Source organism: Poecile atricapillus, chromosome W (genome assembly GCF_030490865.1).
Source record: "Poecile atricapillus isolate bPoeAtr1 chromosome W, bPoeAtr1.hap1, whole genome shotgun sequence".
NCBI lineage: Eukaryota > Metazoa > Chordata > Aves > Passeriformes > Paridae > Poecile > Poecile atricapillus.
Window position 1 is genome coordinate 105,192,628 of NC_081288.1, and position 20,012 is coordinate 105,212,639.

Here is a 20,012-nt window from a genome sequence, read left to right on the forward strand (position 1 = left end):
ATCATACAATTACAGGAAAAGCATTCAGAAACAGTGGAATCAGGAGGGCTGTAAGTTGTAAAGATACTACCATTAAAAGTCCAGGAAATTTAGTTTGGGTAATGGGACATGGACAATGGACTACGCATATTCCTATAGATGGGCCTGTGACACAAATCACTCTAGGAGTCCCAACCCTCTGCCCCCTGTGGAAACAATCAGAATTAAAATCTAAACGAAAGAAAAGAGAAGTGGATGAATTCGCTGAACTAGAGGATGAATGGCACGAACCTGATGGTGGAGTTAAATTTGGGTGGGCTTTAGAATCACTATTTGCACCTGTGGCCTCCTATAGGAACAGAGAGATGCTATACAAATTGCTAGGGCAAACTGAGAGATTAGCAGCAGCCACTAGGAAAGGATTTAAAGATATGAATCTGCAATTACAAGCCACATCCCAAATGACTTTACAGAACAGGATGGCACTGGATATGCTATTATTAAAAGAGCATGGTGTGTGTCAATATCTAAAAAGGAAAATTGACCATTGCTGCATCCATATTCTAAACATGACCATTGAAGTAGAGAAAGATATTTCTCAATTGGAAACGATTGGATCCAAAACAAAAGAAATTGAAAAGGAAGCACAACATAATTGGATCGGAGCAATATTTGAGTCTTTAGGACTTCAGGTTTCTGGATGGGTTTCATCAGTGATACAGTACATTCTGTTATTCGCAGTCTTGTTACTAATCATTTGGTTAGCCTATAAGTGTGTTTTAGGAGTCATTGAAAAGGAAACGAAACGTACCAGAAGAGTGATGAGAGCCTTGGCAAAAGCCAGCCACATACGCCGACCTCCTCCGAAGTATGAAGATGTCGTCAGGCAAGAAAATCCAGCATTTGAGAGAACCAATGAGAACTAAGAGTTGAGCATTCTTGCAGAAGATTGAAGAATGCTCAAAAGGGGGGAATTGTTGCCATTTGATTCAATAAACTGTATTATTAAGATAGTAGTAAACGTTAATAGTTAGCATTAGTTGACATTAGTAGTAGTTATGCTAAGGCTTGGTAGGCCGCATGTAACCTGCTGATGAACTGTATAGTAGATATTGCAATGTAAGCAGTGTAGCTAGGAGATAATCTAAGGAATGTACCTGTTGGCAGAATTTAAAGGTCAAAGAGATAATTGTACCAAGTAGTGAGAAATAGTTATGATGAAGAAATCATGTAGAAAGCATATAAAAACCCTGTAATTTTTCTGTGGAATGGGGCTCTGTCTTTGGACGCTAGTCCACAGGCTCCCGGGCCCTCAATAAAGCACCGCATAAACGACTTCGGTTGTTTGTGTTTTCTTCTGATCGGGCAACATTTTTGTTCTGGCAAAACGAGCTGTTGATAGTTGTTTGATTTGTGCTAAGACAAATAACAAAGTTACAAAGAAACTGGCCAGGGTGGGGAGGCCTTGGGCTGTACGTCCCTTCCAAAGATGCCAAGTGGATTTTACTGAGATGCCCCGGGTGAAGAAATTTAAATATCTTTTGGTAATAGTATGTCAATTAACAGGATAGCCAGAAGCCTTCCCTGCTGTTTCAGCAACCACAGGGTCAGTTATTAAAGTATTTTTGGAACAAATAATTCCAAGATATGGGATAGTGGAAGCAATAGACTCAGATAGAGGAACTCATTTTACTGGAAAAATTCTTAAAGGAGTAATGACTGCTTTAGGGATACAATGGAACCTCCACACTCCCTGGCATCCCCAAAGCTCAGGCCAGGTTGAAAGGATGAATGGAGAGATAAAGAAACACCTTCTGAAGCTGGTGATAGAAACGAAAATGCCATAGCTGCGGCTTTTACCACTGGCTTTAGCAAGAATAAGAGCCAGACCCAGGGAAGATATTCAACTATCTCCCTTTGAATTGATGTTTGGAATTCCTTATCCTTGTAATTCTCAGCCTGGGGCGGGGGTAGAGATAAGTGATGTCTATCTAAAACAGTATGTGGCTCGGATACTGTCTCTTGTGAAATCTCTTCGACAGGAAGCTCAGCTGACACAGACCCTGCCTTTGGACTTTGCTGTGCATAATATCCAACCAGGAGACTGGGTCCTAGTTAAAGAGTGGAAAGAAGCACCCCTAGTGGCTAAGTGGCATGGACCTTTCCAGGTGTTGCTGACCACAGAAACAGCCGTCAAGACAGCTGAACACGGGTGGACACATCACACTCGAGTCAAGGTCTCTAAAGCTCCAGAGATTTGGACATCTCAGCTGGAGGAGAAGGATGGGAAGCCGCAACTGACACTCCGCAGGAGTGGACCGGAGCAGTAGCCGTGCGTCGACATCGGGGGAAGCCCTGAGTGCCTACCCACAGACTGACTGCTGAAATAGTCTGTATGGGCATCCCTGCTCTCAAATCTCCAGACACTGGGAGCCAATCCATGCTGTCATTGCTTTCTTTATGCTAAGCTGTTTCTGTGCTTTCACTTGCCACAGGTGGTGTAGAAGACAACGTGAAATTGAAAATTAGAAATTAGATTATAACACTATTAGAATGTTTCTCTTAATAATTTTACCTTTATATTTTCAGTTAAGTTGGAGTCTAAAGAGGGAAAATAATTTTTTTACTTTAGGAGAACAAGTAGCAAAGACCTTTAACCTTAGGAACTGTTGGGTCTGCGGAGGGCCAGGGGGATCTGAAAGCTGGCCATGGATAGTCAGCCCGGTCGAGCCTAAATGGTAGGTTAGCACCCTGAGTGAAGTCCATAATGAAACAGGATTTTGGGACAAAGAAGGAAGTCCATGGCAGCTTCATTCTTCTGAAAGAGGCATTTATTGCCTAAACAGAACAGGAAGCACATATGTGGGAAAGAGCGTTTGTGACTGGACTTTATCTTTGGGTTTAGATTGTTGGACCGCCAACTGCCCTCCTTATGACTGTTCCAGATATCGAGGCAGATGGAATCAAACTCATGTTAAACTCACTAATGGTAGCTGGGTAAGGTGTTCCTTCCATAATTACCAAAAAGATTTTGAAGGCTGTAAAGCAGTGGGGAAGGATAAGTTTTTTGACCCTTTATTTTTAAGCTGCCCCCGAGATAATTCCACAAGTCCGACACATGTTGTCCGAGACTATCAGTGGAAATGGCAACACCGGAATGGAACTCGAACCCTTTTCAGTAAGTTCTGGTCCAGATCTAATAAAACAGATCTGGGATGTGATTGCAAGTGGAAACCTCATGTAGGAGCTTAGAAATGTAAATATTGTAATTCTTATAGTGAAGCAACTATTGTTGGTGGACCACTAGGCCCTGGAAGCAAGCTGTATTTTGACCCACCAACTGATGATGAAAATTGGAAAGGTCCCTTCGCTAATGGGACCTGGGCTCTAAAGGGGCATTACTGGATTTGTGGCCAAAATGCTTACCACAGGCTACCTCCAAACTGGTCAGGGATATGTTATGTGGAGTATATTAGACCATTGTTCTTTCTGCTACCACAAGTTCAAGGAAATCAGTTAGGAATGAAAGTATATGATGATCTAATTAGAGAAAAGCGGTCCATTGATACATCCCTGGTTGGAAGGAGCACCCAAAAGTGGGGAAAAGATGAATGGCCACCTGAACGAATCATACAACACTATGGACCAGCTACCTGGAACCCAAATGAATTAATATCAGGTGCCAGAGAACCCATTTATAATCTAAATCGGATAATTAGGTTGCAAGCTGTCTTTGAAATAATAATCAACCAGACAGCTACAGCTCTTGACCTTCTTGCTGACCAGTCTACTCAGATGAGAAATGCAATATTTCAACATCGGATGGTATTAGACTATTTATTAGCAGAAGAAGGGGGGGTGTGTGGAAAATTTAATGACTCAAACTGCTGTTTGCAAATAGATGACAATGGAAAGGTAGTGAAACAAATAACAAAAGGAATAAGAAAGTTAGCCCATGTACCGGTCCAAACATGGAAAGGATGGGAATGAGACATGTTTTCATGGTTACCTGGTAGCCTATGGGTCAAACAAATGCTTTTTTTTCCTCTTATGTGTTGTAGCAACTCTAATCTTTTTACCATGCATGATCCCTTGCTTAATACAACTCATTCAACATGTGATCAAAGGAATGCAGGTAGTAGCCGTGCCTACCGACCCAGAGATAGCTACAAAAGGGCAGAGTGATGCTACTGCAAATAAAGACTCAAGAAAAAGAAATTAAGTCAATGATAACTAAAGTTTGTAATGACAATTATTAACAAAAATTAAAAGAGGAGGGATTGAGAAGAATGACAGGTTTGTCTTTACAAACAAGCTGTGGGTCTGCTGATAAGATGCAGCTATCAGTGAGAGACAACAGAAACAATGGGATGGATTCCACTAAAAGATCAAAAAGGCACTGAAAGACCACCATAAATTCCACAAAAGTTAAGAATTAAGAAGGGATTATGCATTTCGAGGGGGGGAAGGTATCGCCACCAGTATCAGGCGTTCTGGGAAGCCTGTACCTCTCAAGTACCTCAGCTTATGGGGAAAGAGAGAAGGGACAAGCGGCCGGGAATTAGGATAAAAAGGAGGCTGCGCCCTCCAAAAATTTGAGAGACCCCAGGGGAATGCCCCATGGCCTCTCCCTTTATTCGAATAAAGTAAAAGGACTCCTCTGTCTCCTTTTTGGACATAAACCTCTGGTGTTTGTGGATTAATTTTCCTGACAAGGTGAAGATGGATGGATACTGTTGACAGTGTGGACTTATTTGGACTGATGCTGGCAGGTTGGGGAGCAAGTACAAAGCATGCTTCTAAGCTGCTTTACTTTGCAAACGGGAGCCTTATGAGTAGATATTAGGCAGATAAAGCTATTACATTAAAGCTTCAAGGCAGCTCAGTCACCATCTGGTGACAAATAGGTGCACGTCTGTGTTAAGTCAGAGACAGGGCCAAGAGGAGAGGATCGCACAGGAGGCTCGCAGCTGGGACGAACATCTAGCCCAGGCTAAAGCGAGCACGGAGGCAGCCCCTTGGGAGTGGGGGCGCCCATCTTGTGCCAGCCCCGCCCAGGTGCCGTGAAGGGCGGAGGACAAACCGCGGCAGAGCTTCTGCCCCCGCCTTTTTCCGTGAGCCGGGCCTGTCGCGATGCCGCGGCGAGCTGCACAGGCGCTGCAAGTACCAGTGTTTGTTATATCCGGCCGGCGCCTTTACTTTTTCTCTCCGCCCCCCCCTTTCCGCCCGCCTGTCCTCTCGAAACCGCCGCGGTCGGTGCTGCTATCGCCGCCGTCGCTTCTGTGCGCGCCCTCACTGCCCTCTGTGCGCTGTCCGGCAGCGCCTCCGATATCCCCGGCTGCCCCATGAAGCGATGGCAGCGGCCAACTTCAGCAAGGTTCACATAGGGATCTATGTGGAGATCAAGCGCAGCGATGGTCAGTGGGGCAGGGGCGGCGGGAGGGGGCCAGTTCGACGAAGTGGCCGAGTGCTGTGGCCCTAGTGCGTGGCGCAGTGGTGGGGGGGGGGGGGGGGGGGAAGGGGAGGAGGCTGGGAGGAGGCTGCCTGCGGGACCTATTGTGCGCGGGGCTGGGAAGTGGCTGAGCCTGGTGCGCGCTGCGGTTGTCAGGGGAGCGCTCGCGCTTGGCGGTGGAGGGTGGTTGCGTGAGGCATGAGCGGCGGCGGCGGGTACCGCTGGGGGCGGGGAGTATGCAGCAGGCCGAGGAGGCGACGGGGGGGTCGCCCGGCGGTGGGTTGAGGCTGAAACTGGGGGGGGAGAATGGGGGTGCGAGAGGGATGAAGCAGGGATGGAAGGGGCTCATGGAAGAGGAGAAAACGGGACAAGTTTGGGGTGAGCTATGAGACGTGCGGGGTGGCTGTGGATAGGGTTGAGGTGATTTGGGGGAGAAAGGGGTGTGGATGGGAGGAAAGCATGGGGAGGTTTTGGCGGGTAAGTGGAAGGGGATAAGGTAACGGAAGGAGGAAAGGCTTTTAATGCAAATTAACGACTTCTTGTTTGCTTTGGCGTTTGAGCCATGTTCTGAAAAAATGACAACAGTATGCTCTGACAGAAATGCCTTTAGATGCTTTCATCATTTGACAAAAAACTTGGTATTATTATTCCAGTTGTTCCTTATGATTAAAATACACGAAGAGTATTTGCTATTTATGCCCATGAGCTATTTTTTCTCTGTTGGGGATCCAGTGTTTCTCATCTTGCCCAGTATCTCTTGATGGGAGGATGTATGTTGCTGACTAAAAATACACATGAATAAAGGAAGTGTGTGTGTTAGGTTTAGGGTACTAGTTCATCGTATTCATCCGGAGTGAGAACTGAAATGGGAAGTTCACTGACTGAATCAATGACAAGTCATTTGTGACTTCAGGTCTTCAATGTGATTGGGAATACATAATCTGTTGTAGAGGTTGTCAACGAAGAAAGCCAACTTGTTCTTCACACTCCAGACTGCAACATAGAGAGGGGAGGGAATGCCTCTGAGATCTATGACACCTACTAAATAGGGGTGGGGTTCTGCTGGGATTTTCTGGAAAGTCTTTTTTTCTTTTCTCTTTTTTTTTTTTTCATCTCCTGGATTCAAGAGCTTGTTAAAGAATAAGAAGATGTTTTTAAGGGAAGAAAGACCTGGAGGTCAAAGGCACTGAAGTTAGCGTGGTCATAATGTTAGCGCTCAGGAACACACATAATCACGGACTGATTATATGCAGGTGCTTTATTGAAGCACACGGGAACTAGGGGTATCAGCAACCCAAATCTAGCTCCATCGTCTTTGTCCAAAGTGCACATATTTATACAATTTCAGCTGTAGCAGTAATCACTATAACAACCTTATCAATATTGCTTCATTAATAAATCTTCATTAACTTTATTGATATTGCTTCATGAAAGTTAGCTCATCCTTGTACGAACATGTACGGATCTTATCTCTGGGTGGGTATCTTGGAGACCCCAAGTACCAGCTCCCTTTACCGTAAAAATTTCAGCTTGCTAGACCATCCCTAATACCAAGCATTCTTGAGGTCTAACTACAAGATTTTAAGAAACATTTTCAGAAACTAATTTAACCCCATAGTAACAATAAAACAGGAAATGAGCATCCAGCAAGCTTTATGCAGCTTGTCTACTCATGTCCCATACTGCAGTTCAACCCTATGATAAAATAATAGTCAGTGTTACCTGGACACTATATTAAACCTAAGCCCTTAATTTGTGCTTAATGGCTTGTATGTCACATGAAGGATCTGATTCGTCTGGCAGTTATTTGCATAACTCCTGAAGATCTCTGTCTGAGGTTTCAAAAAACCTCACTGTAGCAACTTGTAAAACTTCTTCTGAGGCTTCTAATAAATGTTGCTGTTTGTTTTGTGTGCCTTTGTAAAATAAGGCATGAGAAAGTTTTGCTTCTTCCCCCGTCCTCCCAGGTTCTGCTGTTCATAATGTCAGAAGTGAGAACAGTAACTCTTGAACATAACAATCCTTATTTTCAGTACTGTTAATGGTTTACATATTTTGCTGTATCACTTACATATATGATGCAGCACATTAAATATATTACACATCAGTAATATAGTAGGGAGATGCCTTCAGAGCAGTTGCTCAAACTATAGAATTTTGAGCATTTGTATTAATTTGGCCCTTGTGAGCAACCAGACTGCAGTGTCATACCATAGTTAGAGTCCTGGTTATTGTGAGGTTTGCTTGTTTTTCATTGGGACTGGAGGTGGAGATGCTCCATTATGACTCCGGCTACTCCTCTGTCCTGTCATTCTCTTTCCAGTAAATTATAGGAGAAACTGTCCTAGGTATGTGGAAGGGAACATTTTAAGAAATATATCAAAGGACAGACAGCACTAGATTGCATTTAGGTTGCATTGCCTTTCAGAAGGTAGGTTTCTGACCTGAACTGTGGTTGCACAGGTAACTGAGATTGATCTATCTGCTTCTGACAGGGCGAGGGTCTTGTTGCCTGTCAGCTGTTGTTTCTACAAACTCTCCCATCCAGTGTGGCCAATTGTCACAGTTTAAACCCAGCCAGTCACCAAGCCCCATGCAGCCACTCGCTCACTCTCCCCCCAGTAGGATCAGGGAGAGAATTATAAGGGTAAAAGTGAGAGAACTCATGGGTTGAGATAAAGACAATTTATTAGGAAAAGCAAAAGCTACACACACAAACTGAGGAATTAATTCACCACTTCCCATGAGCAGGCAGGTGTTCAGCCATTTCCAGGAAAGCAGGAATACATCACATGTAACAGTTATTTGGGAAGACAAATGCCATAACTTCAAATGTCCCCCTCCTCCTTCTTTCCCTCATTGTATATACTGAGCATGATGTCATATGGTCTGAAATATCCCTTTGGTCAGTTGAAGTCAGCTGTCCCAGCTGTCTCCTCCCAACCTCCCATGCACCCCCCAGCTCCTTCCCCAGCATGGAAGTACAAAAAGCAGCAAAGACCTTGGCTCTGTGTAAGCCCTGCTCAGGAATAAAAAAAGTGTTTATATTATCAGCCCTGTGTTCAGCACAAGTGCAAAACATAGCCACATACCAGCCACTGGGAAGAAAACCAACTCTACCCCAGCCAAAACCAACACAGCAATGTGGTTTTTTTTCTCTGATTTAATATATTAATTGATGTTTTGGTTCACTAAACACAGTAAAAAACTTTTGGATGTGCTAGTTTTCTACCGGATTAGTGAGCTCAAATGACTCAGAGGGATCTGTGACCTCAACACTATCAGTGTATAGGAAATGCATGGATAAGGTGAAGGTGAAAAGTATGATCTTGTTCAGTAACTGTGAGCTACTTGAATCTGCTCCACACAAAACTACAATCTAGCTAGAATCAGGGCTGTGTATTGTACCACCTACTCTAGGATGAAAACATGATTAAAACAATTTAAAAAAATTTTGGAGAAAATGGTGTGTTGGTCTGGGCTTTTTTTTTCTTCACATTGCCTTGTCTGAATGAAGTCCTTTTTTAAAACTAAAATTGTTTTGAGATGTAAATATAATAATTTTTAAAATTTTTCTTATTTACCTGTTTATTTGCTGAATCCAGAGAAGAATAAAGTTTCAGTATCTTAGTTGGGTCATTTGAAAAAGTGTGCATTTTTTCCCATCTCCCCACCAGTTATGCTAAACAGTTTTTCTGAACACAGAGCTTGATTAATTTCAGCTAACTTTATTTTTCTTTAAATAAAAAGACTGACAGAATAGCACTTCTTTTGGTGAAACACCACTGTTAAAAGTCATACTTGTTCATTACAACAAAATTGCAAAGCCATAAAGAATGCAATGAATGTAACCAGAACATTATGGAAAGAAGTTACATATTCTGTAACTTTTTACAAGTTCTCATTAGTTTTAAGTGTTTCATGAGGGATTTCTTATAGGACTGAATAGAAAAGAGATGTTGTATATTATTAGAACCTGTGGCTAAAAACACATGAAAGCCAGTGTTTGGATAAACCCCAACATTTTCAAGGACTAATGCTGCAGAGCTGCTTGCTGTGTGTCTGTTTTTTCTCAGTAGGTAAACATTGGTGTAAATGTTGTCTAGAGTTTCAGATAATATTTTCAGTTATAATTAAAATAACTAGTTAAGCTCATATAATGTTAGAGCATATTAAGTCAGCTAGTTTGGCTTTTTATAATAATTTTTTATACTGAAATTTACTACTTCTTTCAGCATAATTTATGTATGCTGCTTGAAATATGCCTTAGTAATCTGTCTTGGACACAGGAAAGAACTCGTTCATTTTAGGCTGTGAATTGCTAAGAATGAACTGCATTTCCAGTCTTCTTGAAAATTGTGCCTTACCACATGGAAGCTTAGGGAAGTAGAGGTGTGGCCAGAAGGTACCCATGAGATCTGCTGTAATGGTGTTTCCTCCTGTCCAGAAGATGATCCTTGTTGAGGTCTAAATATGGGCATTTGTTTGTGTATGAATTTCCTTTACTCAAATAATAGCCCCCTGCTTTATGTGTGAACTTAGACCTGTATCTCCACTTCTTGTGCAGTATTCAGTTAAAGATGACAAAGACCTATATAACTACCTGGAGAAATAATATCTCACTTTTTTCCCCCGTAAATTCAGTCTTTTGCTGAACTAGGATACATTTCTTATGCACTGCAGCCCTTTAGTAGGTTGTCTAGTGTTTTCCCTTTATTTTTTTAGTCCAATTGTGTTCTGTCCATTTCTTCCTCAGGCTGTTTCTGTTTTCTCTGTCTGCAGATCTGAAATACTACCTAGGACAAGGAAATTAATTATATGTTTTCTCATTTGAAAAGCAGGGGGAAAATACATTTCTGGTCTCACTCTGTCAGAATTAATGTAACAGGCATGAGGAGAAGGGATGTTCTTGTAATTGGAAGAGTGGCTAAAGATTTGACAGAACTTCTAGGAATGAAAGTGGTGAATTTTTAGAGATTAACTTTCAAATAGTGTAAAAAAGAAAGATCATGAGCTTGTGCCCATTTTTTTTTCATAATACAAGAACAGGAGAGCTGTCAGTGTTTGAAAGAGAAAAAAAACTTATAAAGGAGAACAACCTAGGTACAGCTAGCACATGGAGCTTGTTGCCAGAGGAGATGGAAGCTAGAAGCATAGCAGAATTTTAAGAAGGATGTTGATGTGGATGGTAGGAATATCCAATTTTATACTAAAAATTAAAAGTAAAACCACCAGCAACTGTAAAAAGTGGTTTCTGATTTCCCTGAGTCTGTAGTTTAAATAATCTCTAACTGATGGGAGGTAGAAAGAAATTACGTGTAGCTATTTTGTAATTGTCTACTTAAGAATTTTCTTCACTTGTCTCTGAAGCAGCTGGAATTGGTCACCGTCAAAGATGATCTAGTCCAAAAACCTACTGGTAGCTCCTTTCTCCTTAGACTTGCCCAAACATCATTGCAACTGTTTCACCTTCAAACACAAACAAGACTATATTTTTGTAATGTAACACCATTCAGATTTGGATAGTCACCCTATTTTACAAGCTCTTGAGGATAGCTTTAAATGGTAATGTGCTTTTGCTCTTTCCTTTTGTGATATACATCTATTCCTTCCTTGTTATTAAGGTGTTTTGGGTTTTTTGTTACCATATTTAAATAATTTCACTCAATTACCTAATCCCTAAGTAAGTGTGTGTTGGTTTTGAATGGCCTGGTTTTTGGTCGCAGGGGGGCCACAGAGGTGGCTTCTGTAAGAAGCTGCTAGAAGCTTCCACCATGTCTGGCAGAGACAATCCCTGATGGATCTGAAGTTGGACATACCACTGACCAAGGCTGGGCCAATTAGAGATGGTGGTAGTGCCTATGTGAAAACATATTTAAGAAGAAAATCAAAACAGAGTGGAGGGACAGGTTTTTTTCCTAGACGGAGAAGAGGAGGAAGTGAGAACATGTGAGGGAAACAACATAGAGGCACCAAGGTCAGTGAAAAGGGAAGGGGAGGAGAGGTGCTCCAGGCACCGGAACCAAGATTCCTCTGCAGGCCGTGGTGATGACCATGGTGAAGCAGGTTGTCCCCCTGCAGCCCATGGAAGTCCACAGGGGATTCAGAGACCCACCCACAGCCTGTGGGGGAGGTGCTCATGCCATAGTGGGTGGATGCCTGGAGGAGGTTGTGATCCAGTGGAAGACACAGTGGAGAGAGGGGACCCCTGCTTCCAAGCTGGAGCAGCCTGTCCTTGGAGACCTGCACCCTGTGGAATAGTAACCCACACTGCAGCAGTTTTGGGAGGACTGCTGCTCGTGAGAGTGGACCCATGTTGGAGAAGTTCATGGAGAACTGTCTCCCATGGGACGGTGATTTACCAAAATATGGATATGATCTAGTACCAATATCTAACTGAGATGGACAAAGACTAACAGTTTTAAGGTTACCAAGTGTATGTTTACTAGCAGCAATGGGCCAATGTGTCGGATCACCCCTTAATACATACAGCCCCAATACAGGCTTTTTATTTACAGAAATATTGAATACAAATGCATATTCATAACCCAGTTGCCACCCACTCTCCGCTTCCTATGCTAATTAGGAAAAAAGCAATTAAGCATGCGTAGTTTGTTCCTTGAAATGAGTCGATGGTCCTATTATGAGTAGGGGTCACAAAAGGGAGGAAGGGATATGGCTCTTCCTCGTTCTGACCTTTCTACTTTTTCAATGTAAAGTGACAAATGGACCCTTGGCTGGGCTCCTAGTTTCATGTCTTCAATGGGTTTCTGATTTGCAATTGTCTTATGTTCTTGAAGTTCCTTACCAGATTCTTTGTTTCTCATTATAAGCCCAGCTGAACAAGCATGAAGTTCACAGACAATTAGTTATTAGCCAATGATTAACCTCTAATTTTAGAAAAGCCTCTCTATCTACCTTTAATTTTAGCAAGGCCCATGTCACACTATATTAAGAACAGCAAAGCAGTATGACATGACTCTCTTAGCTGCATTGTCCAAGAGAGCAAAGTTTATTAATCTTAATCTTCTTTTATACACATGTTTGAGAAGGTCCGAAAGGTAAAACTCTCATTGGTCATTAAAGCAACACATCACCATAAGTGGAACACCACCCCTTGACTAAACAACACCTGCAGATTGTTGTCCTTTACCAAGGACTGTTTGGATTCCTTCTTATGCTTTCCCAGGCCAGACTGAGAAGCCTGTGTGACTCAGTTTCACACAAGCTCTGTTCCCTGCTTGATTTTTGCATTTAGTATCCACAGGCCCATCTATTTTTTTAATTAGATTTAACAAGGCTTATTTTTAATTATGGCCTCAGCTTCTCTAAAATCTTAAATTCTTCAAAGTTTGTGTCTCAATGGGACCTCACAGCATAGCTGGGGAAGGACTCCTCTCCCTGAGAAGCAGAAGAAGATCTCGGGTGATGAATTGACCAAACCCCCATGCCATCTCCTGTGCCGTCAGGGGGAAGGAGGGAAGGGTTGGGGGAAGAAAAGGTGTTTTAAGGGCTTATTTTACTTTTCATTATTCTCCTCTGATTTTGTTAGTAATAAATTCACTTTGTACTTTTAAGTTGAGCTTGTTTTGCCCTTGGAGTGTTTTTTCCCAGTCCTTATCTCAACTCATGAACCCTTTCGTTTAATTTTTTTTTCCTCCTCTGCCCAGCTGTAGCAGGGAAGGGTGAATGAGCAGCTTTTTGTGGGTGCCTAGCATTTGGCCAGTGTGAAACCACAACAAAGCCATATGGACACAATGTGTCTTTGTCCTTCCATAGCGGCCATATCTCATGCAAGATTTCAAATTTACTTTTGCTGGTTGATCTAATGGATCCAACATTGTGGCCTACGTATCCAGTGTAAGTTCTCATATTGTTACATCCAGAGTTTCTGGGGATTGTTGGAAGAGGATTTGTTAAATTTTCTGTGTCCTTTTTCAAATAACTTTTTAAGTGTTTGGCTTTTGTTATGCAGTAAGTATATTTTCACTGTAACTCCCAGATTCTCAGATATTTATGTAGACCTTCTGTATTTTGTATAAATAGCTTTTGACAAGAGTCGAAGTCCTGATCTTCAGGGAATCCCATGTTTGTTCTGTGTGTTTAACACAGCATTACATACTGGCAATAATGTCTGTAGCTGTATATGGCTACTAGGACTACACAGTTTGTATTGTGTGTTTTTCCCTTTAGGGGAATCTATCCTTTATTTCTGTTCAGTGGATGAAGTTATTGCTCTTTCTACCCACTCTCTATAATGGCCTGTTTCCTGTGTTTATTGTCCCAAAACAGGTTCTTTCACCTGGTATGCAAGAGGCCAATCAACACACAGAGTCAAAGTATTTGATTTATTTACAATTCTGAGCAGAAAGGGGTGCTGGGTGGCAAATCCACAAAGCCAGCGCAACAACTACCAAAACTTTTCACTATTTATACATTTAGCAAAGAAAGGCCTTAATGTTCATTGGCTACAAGTTACATAGTTCTCTTATTAATTAGTATTCTGTCTTCTATTGGTTAATGATTCTCTTACTTCCCATGCTAATTAGTCTTCATCCTCGGTCTTTCTCTTCTTTTGAGCTGGTGGGTTTCTTGGTTTGGTGGTCCATGAGTCGGTGGTTGTGATCTGCCCCTACAAGAATTACCTTTTACCCAGTTGGAGTTGATTTCAGCACAACTGCTGAGTTGGCTTTATTAGTTTCTTCCTTATCTTGGGGGTTCTGCCAGATGTCCTTGTGGCCCATAAATTCTGCATTCTTTGTGCCCACTATCAGTAGTGCATCCTTCTTCCCAAGCTTTGTTAACTTCCCCCTGGGGTCTGCGATCATTGAAGCACGTCAAGCCCTAAACCTTAAGAAGGCAATTTTACAGACAAGTAATTTGTCTTCCTAACACCTGGACATCAGGCACAGTTTTACTCATGTTTTCTTCTTATGGTTTTATGAGCTGAAGACTTTGCCATGCTGCTGCTTGGCAGAATGGCAGCAAGTATGGCTCCCCATCTTGCTGAGGTGAGAAAAGGCATTAAATTGTTGGGAAGAGGTCATGCATGACAGAAGAGTAATGTTATTGCAAAAGTAACTTTCTATTTGCTCCAGAAGATAAATTAGCCTTTTGAGTTCTTTTAATACATCCACTTACCGTAGGACAATGTAGAGAAATGACTGAACAGTATGAAGAATTTAGCACATAAGCTTCTTTACTCCTTTCCTGGAGCACAAAATCTGTAGCATTTTTGTTGGCATGACCTGTGGAATGTGCCACTGTGATTTCTTGTTTAGGTGCTTGAGAAATAAGTAACAGAATGGAGTACATTCATTTCATTGTGGTGTTCTTGTTTGTTGTTTCTTTGCAAACATTAAAGTTTGATTTTTTTTTTAAACTTTTTTCTCATCTTATTGCTTATTGGATCATCTTGTCTTCCTCACCATACTGTATGGCTGGACTCTTGGGATCAGAAGGAGAATTCCATGTTGTCGTGGTTTTAAACTAGTAACAAAAAATTGCTTATTTCTTGCTGTGAGGTATGGATTAAAATAAGAGCAAAACAGGCTTAAAACTTAAAAGGAATAAAGACAGTTTATTAACAAACTACAAGAATAAGAATACCAGAATAAACTTTCAGAAAACCCTTTTACTTCCCACTACTTGACCATTTCTTTGTACACATAACAACATAGAGACAAAAACTTTAGAACCTTGGTGGTCAAAAACAGTCTTAATTTTTGCTAGAGTCTTTTCATCAGTCTTTGTAGAGAAACAGAAGTCTCTTTCTGCCAATCTATGGAGTTTTTAGAGTTCACTCCTCCCATCTCACACTACTCTGAGGTGTGCATGGGTCAAATGAGTCCAGGGATGCCATTTTTAAGGATAAGTTATTCAAAGGTAGAAGTCTTATTCATTTGTTTCTGTGAGCCTTCCTGGAAAACAGCCATCTCCTTGCCCCTCAAGGCTTTAAAATCTTCACTTTACTTGTAATTTCCAGCAACTCACAGTATCACAACCACTCTCTCTTTTCTCTAAAGTCCACACTTTGAATACTCTATTCCTCCCATACTCTAGTCATGAATTAAAGGAGTCTTTAAACTACTAGTGTCCATCTCCATAGCTGTAACAGAAAGACATTTCAGCGGCAAGCATCTTCTTTCTCTTTCTTATTTAAACTTAACTCTTTTCTTCACTGTTTTTGGTGGTTTTATGATGTCTTACATGTTAATTGTCTCTCTTTCTCTGTCTTTTCTAAGAAAAAGGAGTAATCTGTTTGTTTATCCAGGTAGTAAAAGAATTAAAAGCTTTAGGAAAGCTGCAAAAGTTCATAGTGTCAGGTTTCAGTCCAGCAGCAGACCCTGAAAACTGAACCAAGCTGCCAGGCTCTGCTTCCCTCTCCTCCCCCCCCTTTCCCTCTCGTCTCTTGCGGCCTTCATCGGCCGAGAGGGGGGGGGGGGGGAGTGGAGGAGGTTATTACAGAGCCTGTTACCTTCTCAAAGCCGGGAACCAAAAGAGAGCGAGAGAGTTCTGAGTGTACTTCTTAAGGGGGTGTTTACAAGTTGAATTCACTTTTTAATGGTCAGAACAGCTGTCAATTCTTGGAAATGACTGATAATTGGTCTGGAAGAAAAACTCCCATCAGCCACCAGTAGCTTCAACTTCCCTTCTCTCCAATCTGTCTTAAAGGTGAAGCTACCCCATGACACATGTTCAACCCCTTGTGAGCACTAAAATATGGTATTCACTATAAATAACCACAATATGTTAGTCATAGAGGAAAAGAAATCAATGACTTCTGCTAAATTAAAGGTTTATGTTAAATTTTCAGAATAGAGTCAAATTCCTAATGTAATACAAAAAGTAAGATAGAGAAGTCCACAGTAAGGACTCCAAGAGGTCTTAACTTTGTCCAGTAGTGAGAATGTGTAGTTGTCCTGGTGTGCAGTCGGGTGCTGCTGGTTTCTGCGTGATGAGTACTCACGTGTAAATCATTCTCCTCTCTTGTACACTCTGTTAATGTTGTTGTTGTTACTGTTTGTTGTCTTATCTCATTGCTGTTTCCAGTAAATTGTTCTTCTCTCAACCCATGATCTTTACCTTTTGTACCTCCAATTCTCCTTTCCATTCCACCACAAGGGAAGGGGGGGGAGTGAGCAAGTGGTGCATGGTCTGGGGTGTTTGAGTGGGAACACTAAATGGGAGAATACCATTCCTAAACTATTACAGTAGTAAGCAAAATATATGGTCAAGCATGATGGTGTTTATAATTTAAAGGGTTTTTAAGAAAATATTGGCTGTTAATAATCAATTTCTCATAATGCCTCTGTAGCATAGTTAGAGTTATTTAGAAGCCTAGATGCTCTCAGTGTGTATTTTCAAATGTAGGGTAGGTTTTTTGGAGCTGGAATACATTTCTGTGTTATTTTTGTTCATCTCTTTCAAAAACATGAACAAGCTTTTAGGTATATTAGCAATTCTTTTTGTTTGCTTGAGAGCTTATCTATGTTTTCCAGTTTTGCCACTTGTGTCTTTTCAGAAGTTAATGTTTCCTTGTATTTATTTTTATTTTTTTGAGGAGAGAATAGTTACAGTTTCTTCTAATGTAATTTTGAAAATTTGCTTGCAGTTGTATTTTTCAAACCCCTTTATTGTGACTTGATATTTGGGGTTTTACTTAAATTGTTCTCAATACAGAACTGAACGTAGACATTAAAACAAACGTTCCTGGCTACAGTATTTGACCAATTTTTCCTGGGTTTTAGTAGAGATTTAGATACTTAAGACTGTTAGGCACTCATAATTAAGTTAGCTACAGTTAATCTTGACTATTGATGTGATTCCACAGTTGTTTAAGATTAGCTTAGGGCTACTTTTGTCTGTCTACTGCATCAGTGTTAGTTTTTAGTTAAATTTAGGGAACTAAACGTATGATAATTCAGATGTAGATTGCCTTAAACTGATGTTAGTTATCGATGTGAATCTGTTCATATTATATACGTACAGGCACATGCACTGTTTCTTATTTTTTTGTCCTCATTCCTCTCCTTAAAATGTTCACAGCTGTTATACCGCTGTTTGAGCACTATTTTTTATTTTTCACTTGAAGAATTAAAAAGCTTTCTTGGTTTAAGAAAATTTTAAGAGCTGAACACTCTGAGTTACCTCCCCTTATAGCTTTAACCAATCTCCATGGATAAGGAGAAACGAATACGAGTAGATATAAGTGGGGAAAAAAAAGCAATTTACTAAAAAAAAATTAAATAGCAACAGGCAAAAAATAAGTGCAATAATCATTAGTTACTAAGTTGCTGAAATCTTGTGGACTCTCTGGCAGCAAAGAGAAATTCAAAATGATGGAATGACCTCTTCCCCAAGATGGCACACTCCACAGGCGACTGCGCAGTGCAGGAGACAAAAGGGAGATGGTGAACAAACCCTGCTTGACTCAACCTTCCCCCAGAACAAAAAAAGAGGAAAGGTAGGAGCTTACAAAGCAGTTCTAGTGGCAGATGGGAATTGCTGGTGTGTGTGAGGTCAGTGCTCCCGTTCTGTGCTCCTTCCTGCCACCCACTGGACTCTTCCAGTGTTGGTGCTGCTGTCTCGGGTCCTTGTTCTGATTGGGGGAGACAGAAAAAAAAAATGACTCTCAAACACTGACAAGCAGTGGCCCGACCCTGGACCGGGTCCCACTTCATGCTGCCAAAGGTGTTGCAAATTTCACTCTGAAACAGTGTTTGATTGTGAAATGCAGTTTCTGGAGTTGATACTGTTGTGAGTCCAGAAATTTGTCCAAAACAACCCCCTCCTTTGGAGGCCAGAGAGAAACAAACACAAAGGAGAGCCTCTGCCTTGAAGAAGAGCTACAAAACAATAGAGAGCATTGCTTGGGCAACTCGCCCAGGGAATCCCCCAGCCCAGGCCCTGCCGTTCGGTTTTCCAGCTGCAGGGTCTTAAAGAGACTGTAACAATTCTGGGCACAGATAGATATGGATTACATTAACCTATTGGGTTACCCTGGACAAAAGCCTATAGCCTACTATAGTGTTCCAAATAGACAGGTGGTTGACATGATCTTCCTACAACTTTGACCTCTGTAAAGAGATACTTTGAATTCTGTAAGTGCTTAGCTATAAGACAGTACTGTGATTGATACCCTGAAAATGCATTTTCTGCATATCCCCAGAAAGTATAATGATAAACAGTTAAGTTGTGGCTTAGAACATCCATAAGCCATTGATTTACTAGAGAACAGTGAAGTACACCTGCTATGTTAAATGTTTTTCCCAAGTGGAACCACCATTAGAGAATACAGGGCTAGATCTCCTTGTCTCATGCCATATGGCAGTGTGCCTCAGGGGAGACAGAGTTACATTGTCCCACCCCAAACCCCTTGTGAAGGGTGGCCCAGGTGCTCTAATTCCATATGTTGCAATCAGCAACCTCAGGATCTCGTCCAGAGAAGCCGCAGGATTCTGGGGACCAGTATAGAACACCCACAAGACGGGCTCTCGGTTCATAAAACCATTTATTCAGCATGGGAACAAACTCAGGTCAAGAACAGAGAGCTCCGAACAGAGGCACAGCAGGGGTTTTTGAGAGAACTTTTGAGGGTTTCCACCCCTGAGGGTGGAGTTCAGGGTCAGGGACCAGTAGAAGCACACCAAGGGAGAAACCCCCTAGGGACTCAAACCCAATCAGAACACCTGGGCTGCCTTTCACAAGGGGTTTGGGGTGGGACAATATAACTCTTTGTCTCCCCTGAGGCACACTGCCACATTTGCTCCTTTTTTTTTTTTTTTTTTTTTTTTTCCGAGTCACAGGAGGATTCATGTTTTCAAATGAGCAGTTTAGGAAATTAATGGTAAACAGAGCTTTACAGAGTTTCTGTTGTGGAGACATCCACACTGCCTAGCTACCTTGCCTGGCTAGGACTTGTTTAAGCATCTGGTGTGTACGCTCAATCACCGCTTGACCTGTGGAGGAGTGGGGGATGCCAGTTTTATGTTCCACTCCCCACTGCTGGACAAATTCTAGGAACTCTTTGGATTGATACGCTGGGCCATTATCAGTTTTAATTTCTTTAGGGATTCCCAATACAGAAAAGGCCTGTACTAAGTGTTGTTTGGCATGTACAGATTTTTCTCCTGCACGAGCAGAAGCATACACTGCTCCTGAGTATGTATCAATGCTCACATGTACATACTTAAGGCGACCAAAACTGGGGATATGTGTAATGTCTGTTTGCCGCACTTCACAGCTTTCAATTCCTCGGGGATTAACCCTGATGCCTAATGATAGCACTGCCTGGAGCTGGCAATTGGGACAGGTAGCCACGATTGCTTTAGCCCGATCCCGTGTCAGCTGGAACTGACGAATCAGTCCTGGCACATTTTGATGGTATTGCTGGTGACTTATTTTTGCCTGTTGGCACACATCTGGGAGACGTACCTTTTCACCTGGGGCAGCAAGGGAATCAGCCTTCTGGTTTCCTTCAGTGATTTCACCTGTCAAAGGGGTATGCGACCTTATATGCATCACATAGAAAGGTTGTTCTCGATTTGAAATCAATCAGTTTTGAAAGCAATCTAAAGAG

At 41.8% G+C, this 20,012-nt stretch overlaps 1 protein-coding gene across 1 annotated transcript in view; it reads left to right on the top strand.

The window, feature by feature from the left end:
- The first annotated feature begins 5,131 nt into the window (after positions 1 to 5,131).
- LOC131591493 (kinesin-like protein KIF2A) overlaps positions 5,132 to 20,012 on the top strand; it is a 114,252-nt gene continuing 99,371 nt past the window's right edge. The window contains exon 1 of the mRNA XM_058862262.1: positions 5,132 to 5,396. Within this exon, the coding sequence (XP_058718245.1) occupies positions 5,333 to 5,396 (64 nt within the window). The 5' untranslated portion in view covers positions 5,132 to 5,332. The remainder of the gene's footprint in view (positions 5,397 to 20,012) is intronic.